The 25,429-nt window shown below is 34.3% G+C and overlaps 1 protein-coding gene across 7 annotated transcripts in view; it reads right to left on the bottom strand.

Moving 5' to 3' along the window:
• Positions 1-25,429, bottom strand: part of PTPRK (protein tyrosine phosphatase receptor type K) — a 555,246-nt gene that overhangs the window by 104,782 nt on the left and 425,035 nt on the right. For all 7 annotated transcript variants that reach the window (XM_023230676.2, XM_023230677.2, XM_023230675.2 and 4 more), the window contains 4 exons: positions 18,423-18,725; positions 12,058-12,167; positions 10,759-10,960; positions 7,139-7,244 (listed from right to left, as the gene is read on the bottom strand). In XM_023230676.2, the coding sequence (XP_023086444.1) occupies positions 7,139-7,244; positions 10,759-10,960; positions 12,058-12,167; positions 18,423-18,725 (721 nt within the window). The remainder of the gene's footprint in view (positions 1-7,138; positions 7,245-10,758; positions 10,961-12,057; positions 12,168-18,422; positions 18,726-25,429) is intronic.

Here is a 25,429-nt window from a genome sequence, read left to right on the forward strand (position 1 = left end):
CAAATTACCTATAATGGCCTGCCATAGATTTTTTAAAAAACCTATTACTAAGTAAATACTCTGTGAACATGGTTATAGTTTTAGCTTGCACAACCTCTTGGTGACAGCAAAATAACAAGTTATACAGTGGTATATAAACAACCTGAAATTTAATCTAAAATGTCTTCTTAAGGCTTTAGGAGAAATTATCTAGCTCCAGTATTTTACTATTTCTCTTACAAACAATCTTCTCAATGTCCCAAAGCTGTGATTGCTTCTACTGCCAATATTTTAGTGCCCCAGGGGGTAAAGATTTAACCGTCATCCCTGGTTGTCTTTCCAATCCCTGGTTTTTACCTTTACACACCTGAAACACATAAGTCACTTCTCTCATGACTAATCTCCCCGTAAAAGGAACTAACAGTTACCAAATAAACACAGCTCAAAATCCCAGCATTAACTTTAATAATTCCTATCTTTAACCAAGTTCTATCTCCCTGTAATTTTTCTTAATAACGACTTTTAATATACTATTTCTCTCTATCCTCATTTCTTCCGTTCCTTCAGAAGTCAAACTCTGTACTTTTTACACTGGGGTTGATAAATTACTACATTCCTTACCTTATTTCTCCATTCTTGTTTTATCTCCTGATATTTATTTTCCATTTGAAGCTGGTATGACCATTGTTACCCAAATATACTAAACATACAGTCAAGAATTTCCGACTTTCTTGTCTAGTTTTTCTACTTCTGCCATGAAGCCTTCTTGAACTATCTCATTCCTCAGTACTCTGTCTTCTAAAGACAATGGAGTAATTTTTGAAGTGAGGATAATTGAAGGGCGACATGGGGGTAGAAGTCATAATCACATGGATGCATGTTTAATCTTGTTCCTAACACAATGACAACAATTATAATGAAAAAGATCCATTGATCAGAACCATAAATAGTATTCTCAAAAACTCTGGGGTGGAAAAAACAAAAGGCCTAGCATTGCCGTCTTATAATATTTATTACTTATATGATACGTCAGTATGTGAACGTGGCACATTACAAGTACCAACATGGTACATTACAAATATGTTTGATATTATACTGTTATAAATAGTTTTTTAGGTATATGTCTTTTCTTTAGTAGATTATAAGCTTACTACAGAATGTAGCTGTTCTTTTTAGCTCCAGTTCATTTGTTCACTAAATATTTATTGAGTATCTGTTACACGTCATGCATTATTTTAAGTACTGAGGTTAAAATAATGAAGATAGTAGTGAAAGTCTCTGTTCTCATGAAGTTTACATGCTAGTGGGGAGATACAAATAAAAAATTAAATTCAGAAAACCAACACACATCAAGAAGGGATAAGTGCTGTAAAGAAAGATACATCAGGCTAAAGGAAAGAGGGAATGATGGAAATGCAGAGTGCTACTTTATATGGGTTGGTCAAGAAATCCCTACGTGATAAAGTATCCATTGGGCAGAAATCTGAAGAAAGAAAATATTTATACTACGTGGGTACATGTATTATCTCTTCCTACATAACATATTACTCTAAAATTCTGTAGCTCAAAGCAACAAACATTTATTATCTCACAGCTTCAGTGGGTCAGGAATTCAAGAGTTGCTAAGCTAGGATGGGTCTGGCCCAGGGCTTCTCATAAGGTCATAAGCAAGCTGTGGGTTGGGACTATGGAATTCTAGAGACAGGAAAGAAGATTTAACAAGAAGGGCATACCTCCTCCTATTTTTGGTTAGGAAAATTCTAACGATTCTACGTACTATGATTCTAGAGAATAAACATAAAATTAAAGTAACATCTATTTGATATAATTGGACCATATGACCTTTATGTCCATAAAATAGGGCAAAAAGATTATTTCAATCTCTGGTTAAATTTCAAGATGGTTTTATTTGGAATTCAAGTAAGCTCTAGGTTAGGATAGTGGTTTGGAAAATCAGAACTATTTGATATCTTTAAATGTATGTAATGAAACAGACTATTCTGCAGGTGGATGAGGATGGCCCCAAATTTTAAAGCTATGTGACCCAAGGAAGACATACAACCCTAACATACATTTGTCTGTTAAGCTATCAGTGAACTTAGAATATCAGACAATTTCTTTTCCTAATTTAACTGTGGAAGAAATGGTGGTTTTGACTTTATTTCATGACTATATTTTAATTATCAAACTAAATAGGTGGTGCTTAATGTTATGAAATGCAAATTAGATGTTCTCCATAAATCAAAGTAACCCTAAAATGGGTAGCTTCCTGCAGCTCAAAATTGGTAGCATTTCTATTTGGAAAATGCTGAAATATAATACATATTCATTTATTAACTTTACAATGAACAGCCTCACCACAGAGAAACTATGTTTTTACAATATGCTGCTGTTATTTTCATTCTTTGAAAACACAGCTACATTGGGTCAATCTTTTAATAAATGGGACATTCTATGCATTATAATTTGTAATTATATTTCCCCAGGTTAGAATTTTAATTCATTTTTGAAGAAACCTTTTAGAAAAAAAGAAAAGGAATTATGTATTCTAGGGAATTGATTCTAAATGTAGACAATATTCATTTTGAATACAGTAATGATTGTCAAGTGATGACAGTTGTAAGGATAGATCTCAAAAAGTTGGTAAGGAGATTCAAAGTTCTACTTAAGTCAGGCAACAATGTTCAGTTTTTAGAAGGATTACAAAATCAAAAATTAATTTTGTCAAAGAACCATACTTGTCAGCACTGCATCGCACATGTTCTACATTAGCATAGGGAGGCTGTAATGGGTAACAGAAGGACAACGTGGCTGGTGAAACTTAGTGCTGCATTTTGCAGAATGGGATTTTTCACTGTGGTCATTACTTCTTATGTAAACACCATGATCTCTTAGAGATTAAAACTTGGTGAAAATATTGGTGAGGTAGACAAAATTTACAAAATAACCCCTCTTTTCATAGACAGACCATTACTTTTTTGATTTGGGTAGCAATACTAAAGTATTTGTTATCACTTAATAACCTCAAAAAAGAAAACCTTGAATTCTGAGATGTCTTTTTGCTCTGCTATCACTTCAAATATAAAAGCTACCATCTTCTCTCACCTAAAGTCTGCACTTAAAACTCTCTTCCCACGAAGCTTTTCACATTCTACTGATCTAAAACCTTATGTAGGAGGCACAGCCTTTCCTGCATTTCCTTTGCTACTTTCTTAATACGGCCCATTAGCACTTCTCACAGGGACTACTCCAGCCTTCTGGATTATCCCCAGTCCATTCTCTATGTTTCCATCAGAGTGAGCTTTCTAAAAATGTAAAACTGCCCATGGTCATTTCTGCTTACGGTCCTTCTGTGCCCACCTTCAGTTTTGGGGCTGGCACTAAACAGCCTCTCCCTTTGTTCCCTGTTCACCTCTCCAGCATCAGCTGCTGTCAGTTCTCCCACAGACCCTTCACTCTCAATGACCTAAGCTATTTGCAATTTGTAAATGCATCAAGTGACCCTTGGCCATGCTCATTTCTTCCTCTCCTCACAAATTCAGCTCTAGCACCACATTTTCTAGCTCCTATGATTGCACTTATCATACATCATTGTTACCAGTCATTAATTTAGGAGTCTACCACTCACATGGGTGCACATACTATTCACCTTAAGACTTCTATTTCAAGTATGCAGCTCAGCTCCTGGCAAATATAGAATGCTATTAAATCAAAAAATTTATAGAAACCATTGCCGATTTCAGCTTTCCTAATAAAACTAACTCTGTATAACAAGATTTCCTAGTTGCTATCACAGACGATTGTAGAACTGGAGTTTGTTTGATATTAGGAAGACCAAGCAGAAAGAATACATATTTCCACTGGAGGTAGGATGAATAGATGGTGAAATGCAAAATGGTAGAGGCTAGTAACGCTATAATTAGGGAAGGACAGAACCCAGTATTTAGGTTCTATGATAGCCAGTAAGCTAACTCCTGGATGCTCTCAGAAGATTTAGTTGGGTAATATGTAGTTCTGGTTTATTTGGGAAGGCAACAGGGGTGGCAGGGGGAAGGGTCACAGAGTAGAATAGCATCAAGCATTAGCAGAGAAGAGATTTTGATAGCCTGACATAAACAAAGAAAAAATTTGACTGGAAAGTAAAATTGCTTCAAGTACATTTGAAGTGAGTGATGGGAATCCAATCAAAGATTTGAGATACCAGACCATAAATTCAATGGTAGGAAAATTGATTACATCAAATTGAATCCTCATTTTCAAAAAATTAAGGCACTGGATTAATTAGATAAGCCTCATGATAAGGTTACAGTTGCTGGTAGGGAGACTGAAAGTAGAAATGTGGTCAGAGGAAAGAAGACAGCACTACCGGACTGAAGGATTCAGAGGGTAAGGAGGCAGGGCTCATCTGAAGTCAGATTACTTGACTAGACCTGTCTGGTCCCATCACCTGGCACCCGCCTGTGGGTGAACTGGGCAAGTCATTACAAAAACTAAAGATGGACTCAGTGGGATTAGCCTATCAGTTAGAAAGCAGATTTTATTTTCCTGGTGGTAACATTCACTTCAAAAAAATCTGTTATTTGTTTATATTATGATTAAATTACTTCTTCTTGTAATATTCCAGGATTTAAATTTATTTTTCTGAGCACTAATCTCCAAGAATATATAATTTGAAGTTCTCAGTCACTGGCTCAATTCCAGAAAATTTCAAAAATCTTGCCAACAAATATAAAGAGGAGTGTTTCTAGTTGGTCATTAGAAATTATATAAAGGTAATAAAGTAAAAGACTTTAAATTTACAAACATGTATCAATAACATATTGAGTTAACAAAATTCTTGAACATCAGCTATGAGCAAAGGATTTACAAGGCTGCAGCCACGTCTGATAGTCTATGACAAACCTGGGCAAAGATTCTGTGTTTTGTTGTGGTCATTTTATTTTTGATTTACAATACCTGGCACAGTGACTGGCATAATACATGATCATCAATGTTTGTGAAAAAAATTGATTAAATGAATAAATAGTTAATGTAAGTTACATTATATAGCACAGTTATGCAAAAATAATAATATGCTGTGTTTGCAACTTACGCCAAATAAAGTTGAATTCACCCAAATATCTAACTTTTAAAAGATAAATGCAAATAGCTGGTAGCTGATTTAAGCACCAGTAACAGAATTGAACATCTAAAAAGTAAATTTTGTCCCAGGTAAGAACATGTGAATGACCCTGATTACTTGTCAATAGAAAAGGATAAGTGCAGGCATTTTCTCTTTCTACTTTGGATCAGCAATCAGATTCACTCACAGATCACTGATTCATGAACAGCACTATATACTTACTTTGAATTTTCAAGTAGCCAGTGTTTCCTAAGTGTTTATATTATAAGTACACCCTCAGCCATCTCTTTTTCTCTGGTATAGTGTTCTCATGATTTTTAGCCAGACAAGACTCAAGAGTTTCCTTTATGACTTGTATTATTTTATCAATATATTCTTTTAAATTAAGAAAAAATATTTCTTCATTTCCAGTGATATAGGATTGTTTTTGGTTATTTGAATGGCTAATATGTGCTCATGAAGTCAAATGTATACCTTTTACACAAAGAACAAAGATTAGTTTTATTTTCAACTGAATGTGTAAACGACTTGATATAAACCAAGTATGAAGTGCCTACATGGATTTCTGTGCCTTTATTTATATCTCATTAGAAGTTTGATAATGAAATGTCCACAAAATCACATGTTTCAAATGGAAACTTGTTTAAGTTTTGGGTATTCATCTAATTACAAATGTGCAGAAATTAAAATGGTTGAAACAATTTGACTCAGTTCCTAAAAACCACATGGCTCACAATTTTCTGAAAGATGGGGATGTTAGATAATATGAGACTTTACTGTTGAAAAGATAAAGAAAATGGCAAACTGAACATTCAGTTTACTATGGAATGCTTGATAAGGAACAATTCAGGAATTAAAAGGTCCCATAGGCTTCATGTGTTATAAGTATTTTGCTTTTATTTCCTCTAAGCTTCTTATTTTTCAATCATTCATATGAAATTATTCATAACTATTTACTGCATTGTACAGGAGTTATTTTCTCATCCTATTTCTGACAAATATCTTCAAAGCTCTTACAACACAGATACCAAGAGAGGAAGTGAAATGAAATGGGACTAGACGGGGGAAAAAGGGCAATGCTCTTAAGTCAAACTGCACAGAGAGGTGAATGGTTCAGTGCATGAATATCTCAAAAATGCCCTTAGAATTTTGCTCTTAACTACAGGTCTGTCAGCAGGCTTTGTCCAAATGAAAAACTAACAAACCAAAGCAAACCAAACTAAACTAAACAAAAATAAAACTTTCCTGACAGAAATTCTCCAATGAATGTCTCTTAGAAATGAGCCACTTTATTAGCTGCTAAGCAACCTTGAGAAAACATTTCTTCCCCTGATTCCTTTTTCTTTAACTCTTATAGAAAAAGAAAAATCCCTCCCCCTGCCCACCCAGTTTCTTTTTTTTTTTTTTTTTGAGACAGAGTCTCGCTCTGTTGCCCAGGCTGGAGTGCAGGGGCCGGATCTCAGCTCACTGCAAGCTCCGCCTCCCGGGTTTACGCCATTCTCCTGCCTCAGCCTCCCGAGTAGCTGGGACTACAGGCGCCCGCCACCTCGCCCAGCTAGTTTTTTGTATTTTTGAGTAGAGACGGGGTTTCACCGTGTTAGCCAGGATGGTCTCGATCTCCTGACCTCGTGATCCGCCCATCTCGGCCTCCCAAAGTGCTGGGATTACAGGCTTGAGCCACCGCGCCCGGCCCCCAGTTTCTTATATCTCAGTTTCAGTTACCTGTGTTTCAATTACCTACAGTCAAACTCATCCAAAAATAGGTAAGTACAATAAGATATTTTGAGAGAGAGAGAACACAATCACCTAACTTTTATTATATAGTTGTTTTATTTTATTATTAGTTATTGGTTGTTGTGAATCTCTTACTGTGTTGAATTTATAAATTAAATTTTATCACAGGTTTGCACATATAGAAGAAAACATTGTACAGCCTGTGTAGGGTTTGTTATTTTCTCTGGTTTTAGGCATACTTGGGCGTCTTGGGATGCATATACCTGTGGATAAGGCAAAACTATTGCAGTTTTCTCCTCTTACCTGATAGGAGCACCTTTGGCTTGTGCTGGTCTCAACAATACAGTTATTGTGGTGGCAGTTTCATTGAGAGAGGCATCAACTCCTTCATAGTCAGGTAAAGTTGGAGCTGATGAGTGATGAATGAGACAAAAAAAGGTTCAATTAATTTACAGTAATATATTATAGGTCAGAATGAAGAGATGATCTTAAGTTAGGAAAAAAAAAATTTCACCTAATTATCTACAACGTATCTTGTTTTATAGCATAACATCTCCAAATGAATTTCAACTCTGGGAACTTAAAACATCAAAAGCTAGAAAATCAATATTTGTTGTGGAAATTTAAATAATAATCTGGCAATTTATGACACACATTCCAAATATTTTGTGAAGATGCTCTCCTTTTAGTTTCCTGAGACCTTCAAGTGAGTAATGATGGGAGGAAGGGAAGGTAGTAACCAAGAAGACTCGGCAGCAGTGATTATGGAGTCACATGATGGAGATCAGGAGCTATGAACAGCAGGAGCTGAGGTCAAGGGCTGCCTGGTGAAACAGTGTCATTTATGATCTTATAGTGTAGAAAGACCCAGTATTCTTATCCTAATGTTTTTCACAACTCTGGTCATAAGAGAAACATATCAAGAAGTGTGGTGAATGAGAATGGAACTCTTAGCTTTTGTTCATCAGGGATATTAGGTGCCAGATTCTTGAAAAGAATAAATTTATAAATTTTTACAATATTTGATAATGCTTAATTGGGGACTGGGATCTTGAGGGGGAGAGTTACTTCAAATAGCTTTGGATGACTTCCATGTAGAAAGCTGTTCCAGAAGTATATACTCAATGAAATGTGTGCATTATCTCTATCCATTCGTTGAACATTTACTGAATATATACTATGTGCCAAGTTTTATGAGAAATGCTATGAATATAAAGACAAAGCATGTCTCTGATATTTATAGAATTAAAAGTAGGAATTCACATTTTATTAAAAGAGTCTTAAAACCAAAAAATTATAGCAAAATGTTAGGGGACAAAAGTGGAAGACCATTTGCCAAAACAGTGGTTCTCAAACTTGTAAGATCAGAAGCACCTGGAGGGCTTGCTAACACACAGATTATAGCCCCTCTCTCCTAGAGTTTCTGATTCAGTATTCCTGGGGAGGGACCTGGCAATGTTTATTTATAGACACTTCTCAGGTGATGTGGATGATGATGGTCTGGGGGTGGGGGGTCACACTTTTTACATTAGTATTGGCAGTGGAATGATGAAACCAGAAGGCTCAGGGTGTCTAATGATGTTTAAGCCAAATATTAAAAAGAAGGGTAAAAACTCATCAGGAAGAGAAAGGATGAACTAAAATTCTGAGAGAGGAAACAGAATATCTGAAGATAACAAAATATGAAAGGGCATGGTATGTTTAAACAGCTATAAGCTGTTGGCTGTGCTGGGAACTTTGGGTTCATGGGGAGAAGTGGAGGATGGGAGGAGTCATGCAAAGAAGGACCCTGAATGCCAACACCGAGTGGATCATTAGACTTCATCCCGCTGATTATAAGATACAAGACTGTGAAAATATTTAAGAAGGAAATATCTGTGGATTAAAGATAGATGTAGAAATACAGTGAAGATGGATAAGTCTGAAGGTAGGGATACCACTTAGAAAGATATTTCCATAATCTGTTTAAAATACTGTCCAGATGGAAGAAAAGGAGCAGTGACATTAGAAAGAGATTGATTATTATCTGACAGTTTTTTTAGGAAGCAAACCCAACAAATATTAATTTAATACATGCACAATATGTAGTATGTATGTGTGTATATGTGTATGTGAATGTATGTGTGTATATCAATAATTCCCCCAACCACTATGTCTCTAATAACTTGATTTCACTGTCATTTAAATTATTTCTTTTTAAATACTGAACAATGTAATTACTGGACTCAGGGAATAAATTTAACAATAAATTATCTGAAAAGTTCAAGTAATGCTGAGAATCACACTAACCATAAATTTTATTAATCTTAATGTGATTACTAATTGTTCTCAACATAACGTGATTGCAACCAAGTTTTTAAAGTACAATCAAGTACTCATTGCACTTAGGTTAATACATGTGAAACTGAAGTTGAATAATTAAATGAAAAAACCAGATGGATGTTCTGGTCCTTTTTATAAACTTTATATTCAACACAAACACAGTATCTGAGCCTTGAAAGACATACATACACACACACAAACACATTTATGGTTCTCAAAAATTTACATTTGTTCTCAGTTTTATAAGTTTATGTAAATTTTGTAGCTGTCTCTCTTGAAAGATCTTACTCAATTATAGCACTACTGCTAATTCCAGAGGGTAGAAAACCTATCTCAGTACATTGTAACATCACCAAGTCCTATTTTCTGGTAAAGTGATTCAATTCACATTTTAAATTCATGATTTGTAATGTTCTCAGGAAAGAAAATTGCAATTTTAAAACATTATTTTTTTATAATATAATGGATGATATTTTAAATGTTTTTTATTGGAATATTAAGATAAACAAAATGTTCTTCCAAGGAATTATAACTCATAATGGAATAGCTAATTTTATTCATGATATAAATTTTTAAAGTTTGTATTATAGTCAACACATCTGCAAATAACATTTTAGACTCAAAATAATTTGGAAAGTACATGTCTTCCTTTTGCTGCAAATGGTATAGATTCAAAAAATTAAAGACATATTTTATGGGTATTAATGATGTATCATTAATATTTGCCATGTAGAACTATAATAAAAATGAACATAAATGAACAAAAAGAATTTACAAAGTCAAAAATTTGTGCTTTTCTACATTGTGTGGCTGACCTTTAAATAATTTATTTTTCAAATTTAACTCTTCAGTTACATATACAATATGTATTTATTTTAGTAATCTTAAATAAGAAAAAACATTATGTAAGCTTTAGTAGATTTAGGCCATATTACAAAGCTAATTCCTTGCAAGAATTTAATCAGGTTTAACTGATGATCGCACTGAAGGAGAAATAAGCTCTGTAAACAATCTAGTCAAATACAAACTATGCAACTGTGAATACAATAGAATGTAAAGTTTAATTTGTTTATCAACCTAAAATTCTCCTGTATGTTCCCATTCTGAAACTTACATGTATTTATGTAAGATTTCTAAGTGTGAAAGAAAAGCCCATTTTTGTTTAAAATTATCATAGTGTCAGGAAAAATGAAACAGAAACAAGATATATAGTACTATAATACTAGAGAAAGGATCTTCTACCATTTTTTTGACAACATTCATTTAGAGTAAAGGTCTGACACCATAATAATTATCAACTCCTCAAAAGTATCATAAGATCTATTAGGATTTATAATGAATTTTAAAAGATTTTTAATACAGATTTAGCATAATTTTTTTAAGACCACTGTCAATCAAAAGTGACTATTTCAGATGCATTTTGGTTTGGACATATAATTCATATTCAAATAATTCTTTCCAGTGCTTTCAATTATGCATAACTATATTAAAGGTTTGACAAGCAAGATGAACTACACTTGGTTTATATGTGATTCTCCAGGATGTGCCATTATAAACCAATGCCATAATCAATCCTATTTGTAATTTATTAATTTGCATACCTGAGATATTGGTGGTGACATTGATGGCTGTGGCTGGTCCAAAGCCTTTGACTGTGCTGGCTCTTATGAAAAACTGGTATGTGGTTCCAGGGTGGAGATGCATAAAGACATGATGTGTACTGTTCCATAAATTTGATACAGTCTGGGGAGGTCCAGCCACTGGAACTGCAGGATCAAACGATCTTATACTGCTATAGCTGATCTGTTTTAAGAAATACACTTATTACCGATCTGGTATCCATCATAAGAAATTGTAAATAAACTCTTTATAAATAAGGCAGTATGCAAGGGCATCCATGTGGAGTCAATGGTAATTTTTTCTTTTCTTTCTCATGTTGATATTGTTATTTCTGTCATGCTGAAGTTCTATAGTTCTATCTCTATATCAATCAATCATCTACCTATCTACAGATACACCTGGAGTTATATCTGACCAAACCAATATACACTTATTTTCTTCCACCAAACAAAAACCACAATAAATTATGCGTACATAAAAAATTTTATAGCTATATACTTTAATGTATATGAAACACAGAAAGTGTTCAACAAATTTTTATTATTATTAACATATTCTATACTTTGTTCAAGTTATATAACAAATTTCATGTGAATAGTACTCAAATATGCAAACACAGTTGCAAAATATAACATTGCACTAGTGATTCTCATTTCCATAATTCACTCTGTAGCCGTTAGAAATTTAAGCATTTATGCTGTAATCAACGCTATGTAGGAACAGAACTACACATTTGTGTAATCTAAATGATTCTTTCATTTCTTCTTTTTTAGTTTCTCATATTTGAAAAGATAATGATTTATATTCAAAGCTGGAATGAAGCTCTGGAAAAGTCAGCTTTAATATCTATTTTGCTTTTTGGATATTATTCCTTACTCTGAAACAACTGAAATTCAATGACTTCTCCTAAATCACAGTATGATAGGAGTTTCTTAATTTTATAAAAAGGAAAATGAGGGTTTTTTAATATGTGATTATTTATTACTATAACCATCATATCTGATAATGACTATCCTGCTTCCCTAAATCAAAAAAAACAGCAACAAAAAACATGCATTTTTTAAGAATTTGAAAATTCTAGATGCCATACAAAATATTTATTTATTTTTATGCTTAATTTTGGAATCAAAGAATTTGTAAATTAAAACAAAGGAGAATAATGATTTTAATCCCCTAATCCTCATTCACATCTTTTCCGTATTTCCCTCTAACTTTTCCTTTCTTTCTCCCTTTTATTCCTTCAATTCACATTTCAATTAACTTCCTTGTTCTCCCAGTACCTCATATTGAGTGATGATTCCATTTGGATCCAAAGGTTCTTTCCAGTTCAAGAAGATCTTATTTTCAAAGGATGTTCCTTGAAGAGATTTTACTGGTACGGGACCAGGCACTACAAAACATATGAATTTTTTGTTATGAAAATACTTACATGAGAAACAGAAAAAGTAAATCAGATAAGCTAGATAAACAGAATTAAAAATAAATATAAAGAAAAATAAATTAAAATGTGTCCTTAGAAACAAAATAAACTATATGACTAGTTCTCTGATTTTACTTTGATATATGGGAATTTAAAGCAATCTACAAGGTTCTGATGCAGAAAATGTAGAAATGCAAAGTTAGTTTTATTGAAAAGAATATTCTATCACCTTAGAGAGCTGCACAAATTATGTAGTCCAGTTTTCTCTGTTGTATACCTCTAATGACATGAAGATCTTATTTGTAATTTGTTTCAAGAACAGAGCTGTATTTCCCTGAAATATTTTTTTGAAGATTATGTGAATGCCCCAAAGAATCTCCATAAACTAAGTTGATAAAATAAAAAACTATGATAAAATTAACACTCTTTGGTCTGGAAAGCCGAATCACATAGCAATGAATTGAAATGTCCATTAATAGCCAATCTTACTTTTATAGCTATACTTATTAATGTTCTGCCATTTTAAAAAGGCAGTGTTGATTATTACCATATTTAAAGAGTTATTACAGATTGATAGGTTCAAACGTCACTGCTTTAGCCTTTTAAAGGAAATTCATTTTTTCAAAGCTAAGAATTAACTAGTTTATGATGTCAGACTTGTTTAGAACTCAACAATCTGCACAACTACTTTTGAAGTGTCCCCAGCTATGACCATGTTTGCAGAACTTTCGCTTCAGTCTTTACTTTCAAATGTCATATAACTGGCCATACCCAATGGCAACACTGAATAATGCACCAGCATCTATTGACAAAATATCAGATAAAAAATTCTTTGTGGTCATGTTTTTTTCTTTTATATATTTTATTTAAATACTTAGCTGCTATTTATTCACATGAATATCCCAGTTCTAGTTCTGATGTTTTAAAATATATACTATCTATCCTACTTGGCTCAAAAATGTGTTTCTTTTTGAAAATGTCAACTGAATGTTGGGCAAGCAAAGCATACTTTTTAATTAATATTTTCCCTTAATCTAACGTTTCAGTGAACTTCACACATGACATTATCTAGAAATGTAGTTTCAAAGTGTATAGCAATTTTGTGAGGATTGAAATAAATTAAAAATCACTGGATCAAGGGAAATACATTGCATTGTGGCTAGAAGCGTCAAGAAATTCCGAATGATATATCATGAGAGCAGGATTTATTTCAATCTACAAGGAGACTATGAATGATATTATGACCTCTGAGACAGGCAACATAATTTGATACATTGAGGAAGGGAACCCACAGTAAACAGAAAAGATGCCAGCACTAAACTTCAGAGGATATGTTCAAGCCATTGTCAGCTGAAGACTCAGAAGTTAACAGAAGGTGGCATCCATTCCCTCCCTGTTCCACGGTATCAGCAAGGCTGTGCTGCTGATCCAGGCAGAGGGTCAGTGAGAGCACCTCTGCACATCTGTGGCTACTGCTAAGGCTGCCATGGGTATTGATTTGTCTTGCAGGAGTACCTGTTGTTTCCATTATATGCAAATGACATACACTTATGATTATACTGAAGGAAAAGATATTTCTTCATCCTTACATATCTCTCACAGAAGGTGGCTAATGGCGGGAAAAAAGGAGTAAAATATCCAATTAATGAGTAAATGTTGATTTGATGGCATTGTAATTATAATAACTGCCTATGTTTACCTAACACAATTTAGCCTACAAATACTATAAAATGGCATGGATTTATTTTACTGAACAATGTTCAATAATAGGGATGGTTTAAAATATTTGTATAATTCTGCATTGAAAAAGGAGTAGAATTGGAAAGTATCTTCCCTAGAAGTTTTGTGTTTCTATGCTCTTACACTTTTTCTGTTTTGACAACAGAATTCACTACAAGTACCTACAGGTTGCATTTGTAAGAGAAAAGTTTGTGGGAAAGTTGTGGACAAGAGAGTGTCATACTACTTGTTGTGTACCTGGATGAGCATAGTAGATGAGAGAAGGAACTACACTTAGATGAACTAAAAAACACACATAAACAGGTGAGGTGAGGTGTGAGCACAAACAAATTAGATTCAGTAACTTTCTACATTTGAAGGAAGACCATGTGTACAATTATAGACAGAAAATCTCTGTCTGTAGCTATGATTTGTGTAAATACTATATGAAGTTACTAAAACCATTATCATGGCAGTCTGATTGCAGGGAATGTCACTTGACATTTCCACATCAACAACTTTTAATGGAAACAGAATGCTGACTTTTGTTTCCCTGCCTGAGAGATTTATGACAGCTGTTTCAGCTACGTTTTTTGGAAGTCTTTTATAATATAACTCTCAAAATGGAAAAGAGAGGGGGAAATAAAATATGGGTGGGGCAAGATTATATTAGATAAGCATTATAGCCTTTAACATGTAATAAATGTACGTTTAAAAATAGCTTTGTAGTCTCAAAAAAATGTCCCCAAACCAGGGTTTTCTGCTGAGCTAACTTCATAACATTGATTTTTATGAATGCTGGAATAAAAAAAATGAAAACAAAAACTCGTACAGAAAATTCTGTTCATGCATTAAAAAATGTATGCAATAAATTAAATATAAATTCTACCCTAGGGTTCTGGTGGGAAATGGTTCTAGTTTTGCTCTCATGATTTATGGATGTCCCCAGAATTCTTTTAATAAAATTATGTCCTTTTATTAGTTGGTTGATAATTTATTCTATTTCTATGTCTATAGGGCAGCAATAATTTAGTAACACTGACTTAATCAGATCATCATAATCCATCGATCTTTGCAACAACAGATTATGATATAGTTTTTCTTTCCCCGCTCAGGAACATTAAGACACGTCAAGTATTCTATGTAGGAAGTGAAGCTCATGCGTTGATTTGAAGACGGAGTTACTTTCAAATACTTCATGGAAGAGTTTACATATCAATCATTAAATATTATATATAAAACAAAAAGAAAAAATTACGCTCATAGTAGCAGAGACTAGTTTGTGACAATACTATGAAATAATAATATGAAACTTAGTAAATATGAAACTTTTAAAATATGATTTAAAAAACCCCTTAAGTTTTTAGTGTAGTTGCCACTTCTGTATAAGAACCTAATGATACCAATGAAACTTAGTATCATTAAAACTGGTAAAAAATTCTTCAAATCAGAGATTAAAATAAAACTAGGATTGAAAATGATATTAGAATTCAAAATATTTTGAAAAATAGTTAATGCCATTGTATTTTTACAAAACTATTTTAGATAAAATAAATAGTACAGTCATGAGTTTGATCAATGTAGGGCATAATTTAAAATTCCAAAGCAACTCATTCCTTGATTTTTAGTCTGGTCATATGCATACTGAAAAATACGTTTAAAAATTTAATGCAATATGAAAAAGATTATATAAGCCTGGCTGCCTTCTTTTGTTTGTGGGAAAGAAGGGCAAACTAACAAACCATATCAAAAAATACCATCAAAATGAATTGTATTACTAGAGAGTGACTGGCTAAAGCAGCACAAAACTATGTAACTGAGTGTACCATTACCAATTAGGACATGATTTTTTTTTTAAGGGTAGGCAATAAAACATGTGAACATACTTTAATAACTGAAAACATGGACTACAAAGTGCCTAGTGTGACAGAGACCTTGTAACATGTATCCCATTTTAAAAGAAAAGACAGAGATTTTTTGGAGCTTTTGAATCTGTACTTATACTTCTCATTTTTATCATGTGCCCATGAAACAATTACCCCTAATCATTCTTTCTTGCATAAATACGCATTGAGTTGTGTGCGTGTGGCAGGGGTAAGATACAAGGATGTTTGTGTGTTTATAAATGAGGAAAGGGGTGTTGTTTAAATGTTGTTGCTGCTTCAATTAGGTGCCAGTTCAAACATGATATCTAAAGTAATTATGTTTGGTTACCTCAAATATGACAAAAGTACATTCGTCATAAGTAAGTCTTAGGTTTATTCTCAGAAATTTTAGGAACATGAGTAACTCCATGTATAGTTTCCCAACTATATTGTTTCCTTCAAATTTTGAGCTAAATGTCGTTAAAGGGCTCTCACTTCTCTTATTGCAACAAAAACAGCAAGGCAAATGAAATGATGGTCATTTCCACTTTCAGAGTGGGAGAGTTTGAAATTATAAGTATTTGTAGAAACTATAGCATAATAACCTATTTTATGGCAAGCTAAAAAGACACACCTGATCTAAAATTCAGAACTTGAGGGACCTTGCGAATACGTGGTTATAAAATACATCCTGTTTTATGAAACCCAAATAAAAATGTAGTCCAGCCGGACACGGTGGCTCGCGCCTGTAATCCCAGCACTTTGGGAGACCGAGGCGGGTAGATCTCTTGAGGTCAGGAGTTCAAGACCAGCCTGGCCAAGATGGTGAAACCCCATCTCTACTAAAAATACAAAAGTTAACTGGGCATGGTGGTGGGTGCCTGTAATCCCAGCTACTTTGGAGGCTGAAGCTGGAGAATTGCTTGAACCTGGGAGGTGGAGACTGCAGTGAGCCTAGTCAAGTCACTGCACTCCAGCCTGGGGGACAGAGCGAGACTGTCTCCCAAAAACAAATAAACAACAACAAATATATATATATATATATCCCTACTGTCAACCTACTTAAGGAGAAGTTTAGAGTTTAGAAGGGGGTGGAACCTTACACATCACTTAAAGCCCTTCATTTAAAGATGAGAACCGACTCCTAATTTAGCTTTGCCTTAGTTTACCATATGGCACACTTTTATTTCTACATGCCTTAATTCTCTTTTTTTTTTTTTGAGACGGAGTCTTGCTCTGTCGCCCAGGCTGGAGTGCAGTGGCCGGATCTCAGCTCACTGCAACCTCCGCCTCCCGGGTTCACGCCATTCTCCTGCCTCAGCCTCCCGAGTAGCTGGGACCACAGGCGCCGGCCACCTCGCCCGGCTAATTTTTTGTATTTTTAGTAGAGACGGGGTTTCACCGTGTTAGTCAGGATGGTCTCGATCTCCTGACCTCGTGATCCGCCCGTCTCGGCCTCCCAAAGTGCTGGGATTACAGGCTTGAGCCACCGCGCCCGGCAATGCCTTAATTCTTAAAAGGAAATTTTGAAAGGAAATATCTTACATCTAAAGAGTGACTTATTGTTATTATTAGATTATCATTGGCAGAATTTTTATATGTTTTTGCTAAATTAGGAAATATATTCTCATTCAAATTATAATATACTGTAGTGCTATAACAGGTATGTGAACATTGAAATACTAATATAAATATTTGTTCATATTATTTATTAAGAAGTAACACACAGAAATTAGACAAAGTACAGTTTAGTTACTTGGATGGCAACAAGATATTTAAAGAACGGCTTGCTAATGTCTAATAAAGGCCATTATATTAGACTTACAGATACGAACTGTTGCTTTCTTTTATATTTATATTCACATAAAACCATCTAAAATGAATAGAAATGGTAAACAGTATAAACAGTGTTTTCTTTTTCTTTTTTCTTTTTTTCTTTGAGATGGAATTTTGCTCTTGTTGCCCAGGTTGGAGTGCAATGGTGCAATCTCAGCTCTCTGCAACCTCTGCCCCCGGGTTCAAGTAATTCTCCTGCCTTGGTCTCCTGAGTAGCTGGGATTGTAGACACCCACCACCACACCTAGGTAATTTTTGTATTTTTAGTAGAGACGAGGTTCCTTCATGTTGGCCAGGCTGGTCTTGAACTCTTGACCTCAGGTGATTCACCTGCCTCGGCCTCCCAAAGTGCTTGGATTACAGGCGTGAGCCACTACGCCCAGCCCAACAGTGTTGTTTTCAGATATGAGAAAAATAAAAACAGCTACTATTGGTTTATAAAATACAAAAACTTTTAAGTTTTTTATCAAGTGCATTTTACCAATAGGCAATTGATACAGTGCCATGGATAGTAAAAATTATTTTTGAACATTTGATTTAAAAAACCCCTTAAGTTTTTAGTGTAGTTGCCGCTTCTGTATAAGAAGAGAGGACAACAGAAGTACATTTCATTGAGTATTTGGATGCTTGTCTGAAGAATATTAGGTTTTGTAAAAGGCAATTGTTTTCCAAAGTTGACCTCATTAATAACATTTACATGATTTCAGAAACCAATTCAGTATTGGGCAATCTGAAGTAAATCGTAAGCAATCACATTATTCTTGTTAGAGAATTCCCCCTTTTAAACAGCAAAGTATGCGCATACCATCTTCATCAGTTTGAATAATTGTCTCTTCACTCTCCTTCCTTCCCTCTGGATTGGTTAGGATCATCTTGAGGCTGACATTTGTATAAGGTGGCAGATGGTTCACAACATGCTGAGGGGCTTTGGGGTCCATGTCCAAACAGTCTGCCTTGCTCTCGTTGTGACCACGGAAGTAGTGGTAGCAGATAGTGACATTAAAAGTGTGGCAACGCGTAATGTTGTAACCCAAGGATTCCCAGTCCACAGCAATCCGTCTTGCCTGTATTTCAGCAATCTTTAATGTCTTTGGGGTTCGCATAGGTTCTGAAAAATAAATCAAAGTTGCAGACAGCTGTCAATTACATCATGAATAATCTTGGAAAAGTAAAATACCAAGTATAATATAGCATATGCAAATCTAGAAAATGTGGAAGTCGTGTTTGATTTTCATTTGCTTTATTTACTCATGATCCTATTCTTGAAGATTTCAATCAGGGATTAAGATTTAACAACAGGAAAAGAAAAGAAATATAAAATGTCAACAACTCACAGTACTCAGGAACTTGGCAGAAAAATAAAAACCTGAAAATGTAGCCACCATGCCTTTATAGTTATTTCTGTTGTTACTACCCAATTCTCTGCCTTTCTTTTGTCTTTATGGAGCAAGTGAATTAGCTAATATATCAAAATGGATAAGAGTCAACACATTTTACTTTGTGATTTATCATGTCACTAAGCTATGCTGTATACTAATTATTCTAATTGTAGCAATAATATACTACCATTTACAAGAAATGACACACATATTAATTAACATTAATTATTTCCATAGTGATGTTATTCATCAAAGCAAAAAACAATGGAGAAAAATTACAAGAACATATGTAGATATTCACATTGTCTTCTTTCCTTATTGATCTCTTTCTTTTTCTAGAAAATATTCAGGTCTGACAAAGCATTCACTGTCACCCAAACCAAACTGGGAGGTGAATTTTCCATTCAGCTGGAAAATACTGGCAGAACTGAGCACTCCAAAGACTAGAATCCATCCCTCACTGCTTCCCAAGTGTATTCTTTCCTCATTCAAGACTAACTTTAATCATCTAACTTAATGAACATAATTACCCTATGAAAGTCATGGCCATGGCAACATATACACAGTAAAGAAACTAATGCACAACAAAGACTTTAATTCATTGATTTAACAAAAGGAAAAAAGTCAAGGCATTTCCGATGCCTCTCTTAACTCATTAAAGATAGTCAAATTCTTGCTAAATGGAAATCGGTAGGGAAAATAACACAAAAAAAGTCTGACTTGGGGGCTTTTATAAATTTTTGTTTTTGCTATTAAAATCACAGTTCTGTAAAAATATTCAGCATGCTACACAGATGGTAAGCCTAAACTGGGATTCTAGTTCAATGTGTTTAATGTGCAATCCGAAATGAACTCTGGTGGCCATTTAATTTAAAATCGTAGATTAAAAAAATCTACATATATTCAAATTAATCTTCAGTAGAATCTAATGCTTAGGTTTTAAATGTTATTTGCCAGCCTTATGACTATTCACAGTATCCAGCCTCCCAACTTCACCACCTTCATTTCAGACGTTACCTGAAGTCCACAGCCTGGAAGAAAGACGTGGCTTTCTAATTATTTTAAAAATATTTTTATATGTTTAGCTCTATGCTAAGATTTTCCCCACAAGACACAAGAGTAAAGTGATGATACTTTCAATTTAGTCTAGTTAGACTGAAAACACAGTCTTTGCTATGACTGCCCACTAGCTAACCAGGCAATGAGAACTAGGATCACCCTAAAAATTCCCAGGTAAACTGCGATCTTGCTCCTCCTAGGTAGTAACTAGATACTATTTAGTAGCTATGGCCAGATTCAGCCATACCTTGTTCTAAAATTATACAGAATGAGAAAGTAAGATTTCCCATGAAAATACCCAGAGTATATGAACAAACAATGCCTATACAGCAATGAGAGAAAACACCACAAATATTTAAGCCCCTAGTTTTTTAAATTTTTTATTTTTTTAGATCTAGCACTTATACATTTGTTTTAACACACCCCTCATTTTAAATCTGACATTTTCCCCTTTTATACATTTCTCTGTTTCTAAGTCATCACACTCTCTCGTCAGTTCTTTTTATTTTGTCTATTTAGGCTGCACTTACTCTGCATTTTAATACCATTTTGAAAGCATACCTAGACATCTTACACACTGTAAAGAAGATAGAGTAGCTCTGCATCCTCAATTCTTACATATCTAACAGTAGGCAAATGATTTATTTATTGTGTGTTATGCAGAAAATGCATAGGATTTACTTTAAGTGAGAATTTTATTTTAGCGTCTTTAAATGCTGCCTACTTTGGCACTCATTTTATTAAAAACTCATTTAAAATCGGGATAGAGTAGCTTTATTAGTCCTACACAATGTATATAAAGTACAATCATAATTTCAGTGACCAATACTTTATTAACTGATATAGAAAAACAAAGAGTTGTGGAAAGAAATAGCTTTCTAAGAATTGACAAAGTCAATATGTTATTTGAAATTGACATTTTTTCCCACAGTTTGAATGTACGCTTTAAAGGGCCCTGTTGTTGATGAAATAGTGACTTAGACATAATTCTGCACTCACTTTAGGATAGTTTTCAGAAACATATACACAACCAAAGTAAACACACACACACACAGACTGAAAATAAAAACTTGATTGTTTTGAGCTGTGTGGAATTAATAACTCAGAGGGAGTTATTGAATAACGGTATTTTTTTCTTAATTGGCATGCACCTTAAATTTTTTCAGTTTTTACTGTGTTGGGAACTTCTCAGGGTTGTGTGTATATATACACACATATAAATATACACATATCCAGTACATACATGTATATCTCTATGTGTGTGTATACACATACATATGAAAGGTGTATACCACACAAACTTCTCTGAATACTATTCACTTAGACATAGGCTGATAACTATATGCATATGCATTTTTATATTAGAATATTTATAAACAGCAGTGACTTGAGATGGTTCTACTACTATAAAATCCATTCAAAGAAATTTTTCTCAAAGAATCCAACAATAAAATTGCCTAAATTATTGACCTTAATCCATTATTTCTCATGCTTAACTAATAACTGCATTGTATTTCTGAGGTGTAAATACATAAATAAAAATTTAACATTTAAAATCAAAATAATTACTTGAATTGCCATAGAATAACTGAAAGCAAAAAGATATTGTTTGGAAACCACTGATATTTATGAGCTGGCCATAAGGGCTACTATAAGTATTAAATAACTTCAAGATACGACCTAGCAGGGTCAGTCACTCATAGAGGTACTACAGTAAATCGTATTTATAACAAATAAAAAACCATAATGGTGGTGAAACAATGGAGAACACAGTCATGAATTCATTATCTGTCAATTGTTTTGGAATATGCTACATGTTCTTCCTCCTCCTCGATTTTTTGACTTTCTTTTTTCAAATCTTTATTGGGTACTCCATATATTGTAATTTTATATATTTCCTTTTTTAATTAATTATTATTATCTTTTTTTTTTTTTTTTTTTTTTTTTTTTGCATTTCTAGTAAAAAGAAAGAACTGGAAAAGGCTGTAGCGCAAAATTTTATCTAAAACTTGGAAAGAAACAAAGCAATGCTGGGCGTGGTGGCCCACCCCTGTAACGCTAGCACTTTGGGATGCCGAGGTGGGCAGATGGCCTGAGCTCAGGAGTTCGAGACCACTCTGAGCAACATGGTGAAACCTTGTCTCTACTAAAAATACAAAAAATTAGCCAGGTATGGTGGTGCATGCCTGTAGCCCTGGTTACTTGGGAGGCTGGGGCAGAAGAATCACTTGAACCCTGGGGGCAGAGTTTGCAGTGAGCCGAGATCGCACCACTGCACTCCAGTCTGGGTGACAGAGCAAGAGACTCCTTCTCAAAAAAAAAAAAAAAAAAAAAAAAAAAAAAAAAGAAAAGAAAAATAGAAAGAAAAAAGAAACACAGTAATAGAGTGATCTTCATGCAATGAGTGGTTACATTTAAATGTTTAGATCAAGTCATCCGTCTATAATGAAACATAAAGAGACTTTATTACTATATACAGTGTACTACCCTAAGTATTAAGTATTCTGGAAGGTACTAAAGTAAATAAAGCATAATATTAGACCTCAAGGAGGTTCCATTTGTTTATTAAAATAAGCTAAGAGAAAAAAAGATAAACAGTATATTTATAAGTGGCATATAGGTAGAATAAAATGCTATAGGAATTCAAGAGGGATAAATAACTTCCACCTTTCAAATGGAGTAGACATTTGTGTTAGGTCTCAATGGATAGAAGCAAGATCTTTAGACCTCATTTGGCTAAATAATACAAAAAAATGGAAGAAACGAGATGAATAACAATATAGAACACAGTTGGAGAAAATTTGTAATCCCACTTGATTGCTGTACAAGTATCATATAGGAGATAATGCAGGAAAGGTTGGTTGGGAAAAGAAGTGGTAAACTTTGGATGTCATGGTAAGAGGCGAACTTAGCTAATAGACCATGAGAAGTCACTAGGGGCTTCTGAGCACAAAGTTAACATAGTAAAATAACAACATTAACAAAATAAATTTGGAGGCTGTGTCAACTGTGGAGACACTGAATGTAGAGAAATCAAAAGAATGTGATGTGTTAGCAGAGAGACTGGGGCTAAGCAAGGAGGGGGACAGCAGGAACACTCAGAATAGGGGCTACTGATGTGGAAGGACAACTGAAAAACTTGGTGCTTACTTGGATTTGAGTTATGTGAATGGATACAATATAGCTAATGTGTTCATACCAAATCATAAGGAAAATTAAGGTTCTCTTAAATGAACAGACAAAGTTCAAGAAGAGACACAGTTTGGGGGGTAAAATGATCCAACAATTTCTTACTGCTTATTTATTACTTGCTGTTGGCCAAAAAGTATACTAGAAACTAAGGAGGCAAAGATCAATTTGACAATGTCCCTGGCTGGGAAGCAAGGCATACAAGCAGTACTTGAACTGATATATGTGTTTTAGATAACTTGGAGAACATTAAAAAGAGAAAGAGGTCTAAGTGGAGGCATCAGTTCACCTAAGTCAGGAGTTGGGGTACTCCCATCCTTTCAGAGATAAGAGGAAGAACAAGAGAGAAGGTAACAGATAAGGATAGGGTGAGAGAAAAGAGAGAAGAAGAAAAAGGAGAGGGCAGAGGAGAAATGGAGAGAAGAGGATGCTCTGAGAGAGAGGGAGAAAGAAGGAAACAGAACAGAGACAGAGACGAGCATGTGCTAGTGAGCATGACAGGGGGCAGGTGAGCTTAAAGGGAAGGTGGTGGTAAGCACATATGTTACAAATTCATTCACAAGAGAGACCAAAGAGAATTGCATAAAATCTAGTGTCTGCCCCATTTTTTCAGATGAAAAAAAAAAAAAAAAGAATTGGAATGAAGGCAAGCTGACTTTTCTAAAAAGACCCACTAAGTCAAAAGCAGAGGTGAGTACCAGAAACCAGATCTCACCACACAAAATATTAAGTGTGTGAGGTGATGGATAAGTAGCTTGACTTCGCTATTCCTGTTGTATTCGTAAATTTTAACACACTTTGTATCCCATACATTTATACATTTATAAATTGTCAACTTATAACTTTAATATAGAAACACCATGATGTCACTTTTTCAGGTCATTCTACATTTCTTTTTCTGAAATTTGTGTTCAGTGTACTCAAGCTTGTCTAACCTGCCTCATTTTGTTGTTGATGTTCTGTTCTGTTTTGCTTTAGGCTTTTAGCAGCCTGAAGCCATGGTTCTTTGTTTCTGTTTCTAGTGATAAGTGGAAAAGAGGGAAGAGGAAGAGGTTTATTCACCCAACCAGAAACAGAAACTAAGAACTCATGACATGACTGTTTATTTCCCTTGGACACCCCATCAATCATGGAGTGAAGACTGGGTAAAAGCTTGGCACAGGACTGAGCAGAGGAATTAAGAAGGCTGAAGGTCCTGTGTGTTTTCATATACTTGAAGAACAAAGTCAGGGGCTAGGGGAAGTGCGGATAGAACATTAAGAAGCTGGTAAAAGGACTGAAACTAGAAGTAAAATCCAGTGCTCTTCCCATTATACTCTTTAGCTGATGCATCTTGACTTATTTTATTATATGCTCTTATCTACAAACAAAAGGCATAAGGCTCTCTTCCATTATTTCATTTCCAGTAAGTCCAAGGAAAACAGTTAACTATTAAATTAAAAATACATATATTCAATAGGAACTGTCAACATTACCTGGTTTTCTTTATCTTCCCTGTCAAATGTTCATCAGCAAGGTTTACTAACCTTTCCCACTTCTTTTTCACCTTTTATTGTCCAACTAATTCTTAATTGTTACAGTGAGAAAGGCTATAGGAAATCAAGATGAAATATAAAGAAATGGCAGAAAATTTATATATTGAGTCTTTGACCAGTATTACATAATTAGTAAGTAAATAAAGAAGTAACATATCAGTGCCCTCACTTAAATTCTAAATAGATCAAGTATGGTGTTTATGCCTGTAATAATTTATGTGTTAAATGTTTAACCCAACTTGATAGACTAAAATGAAGAACTACCTAATAATTCTCTAAAGGTTAATAAAAGTAAAGACAACATGAACAAACAGAACCTGTTGACTTTGAGTCACCTCTCAAGAGCAAGATGATTTAACACATGGTTCTAGATAACAGATAAAAGGGAATTTAATTTTGTTTTTGGCACGTGCTAAACAACTCAGGACATGTCAGGTAAATATCCCTGTCCTTTTGTAGTGATAATTCCTAGTTATTCTGAAAGAGTTGTGAAAACAAAAGCTTTAGCATCTGTAAGAGAATGGAAGGCAGGGATCATATTTTCCTAGAATCAGTTTTTAATGATAAAACTTATTATGCAGCTGTCAGTCAGAGAAAAATAGAAGATGTCCCAAAGCTCATGCCAAGGAAAAAAAAAGAGAAAGATCTTG

This window comes from Piliocolobus tephrosceles, chromosome 5, assembly GCF_002776525.5.
Source record: "Piliocolobus tephrosceles isolate RC106 chromosome 5, ASM277652v3, whole genome shotgun sequence".
NCBI lineage: Eukaryota > Metazoa > Chordata > Mammalia > Primates > Cercopithecidae > Piliocolobus > Piliocolobus tephrosceles.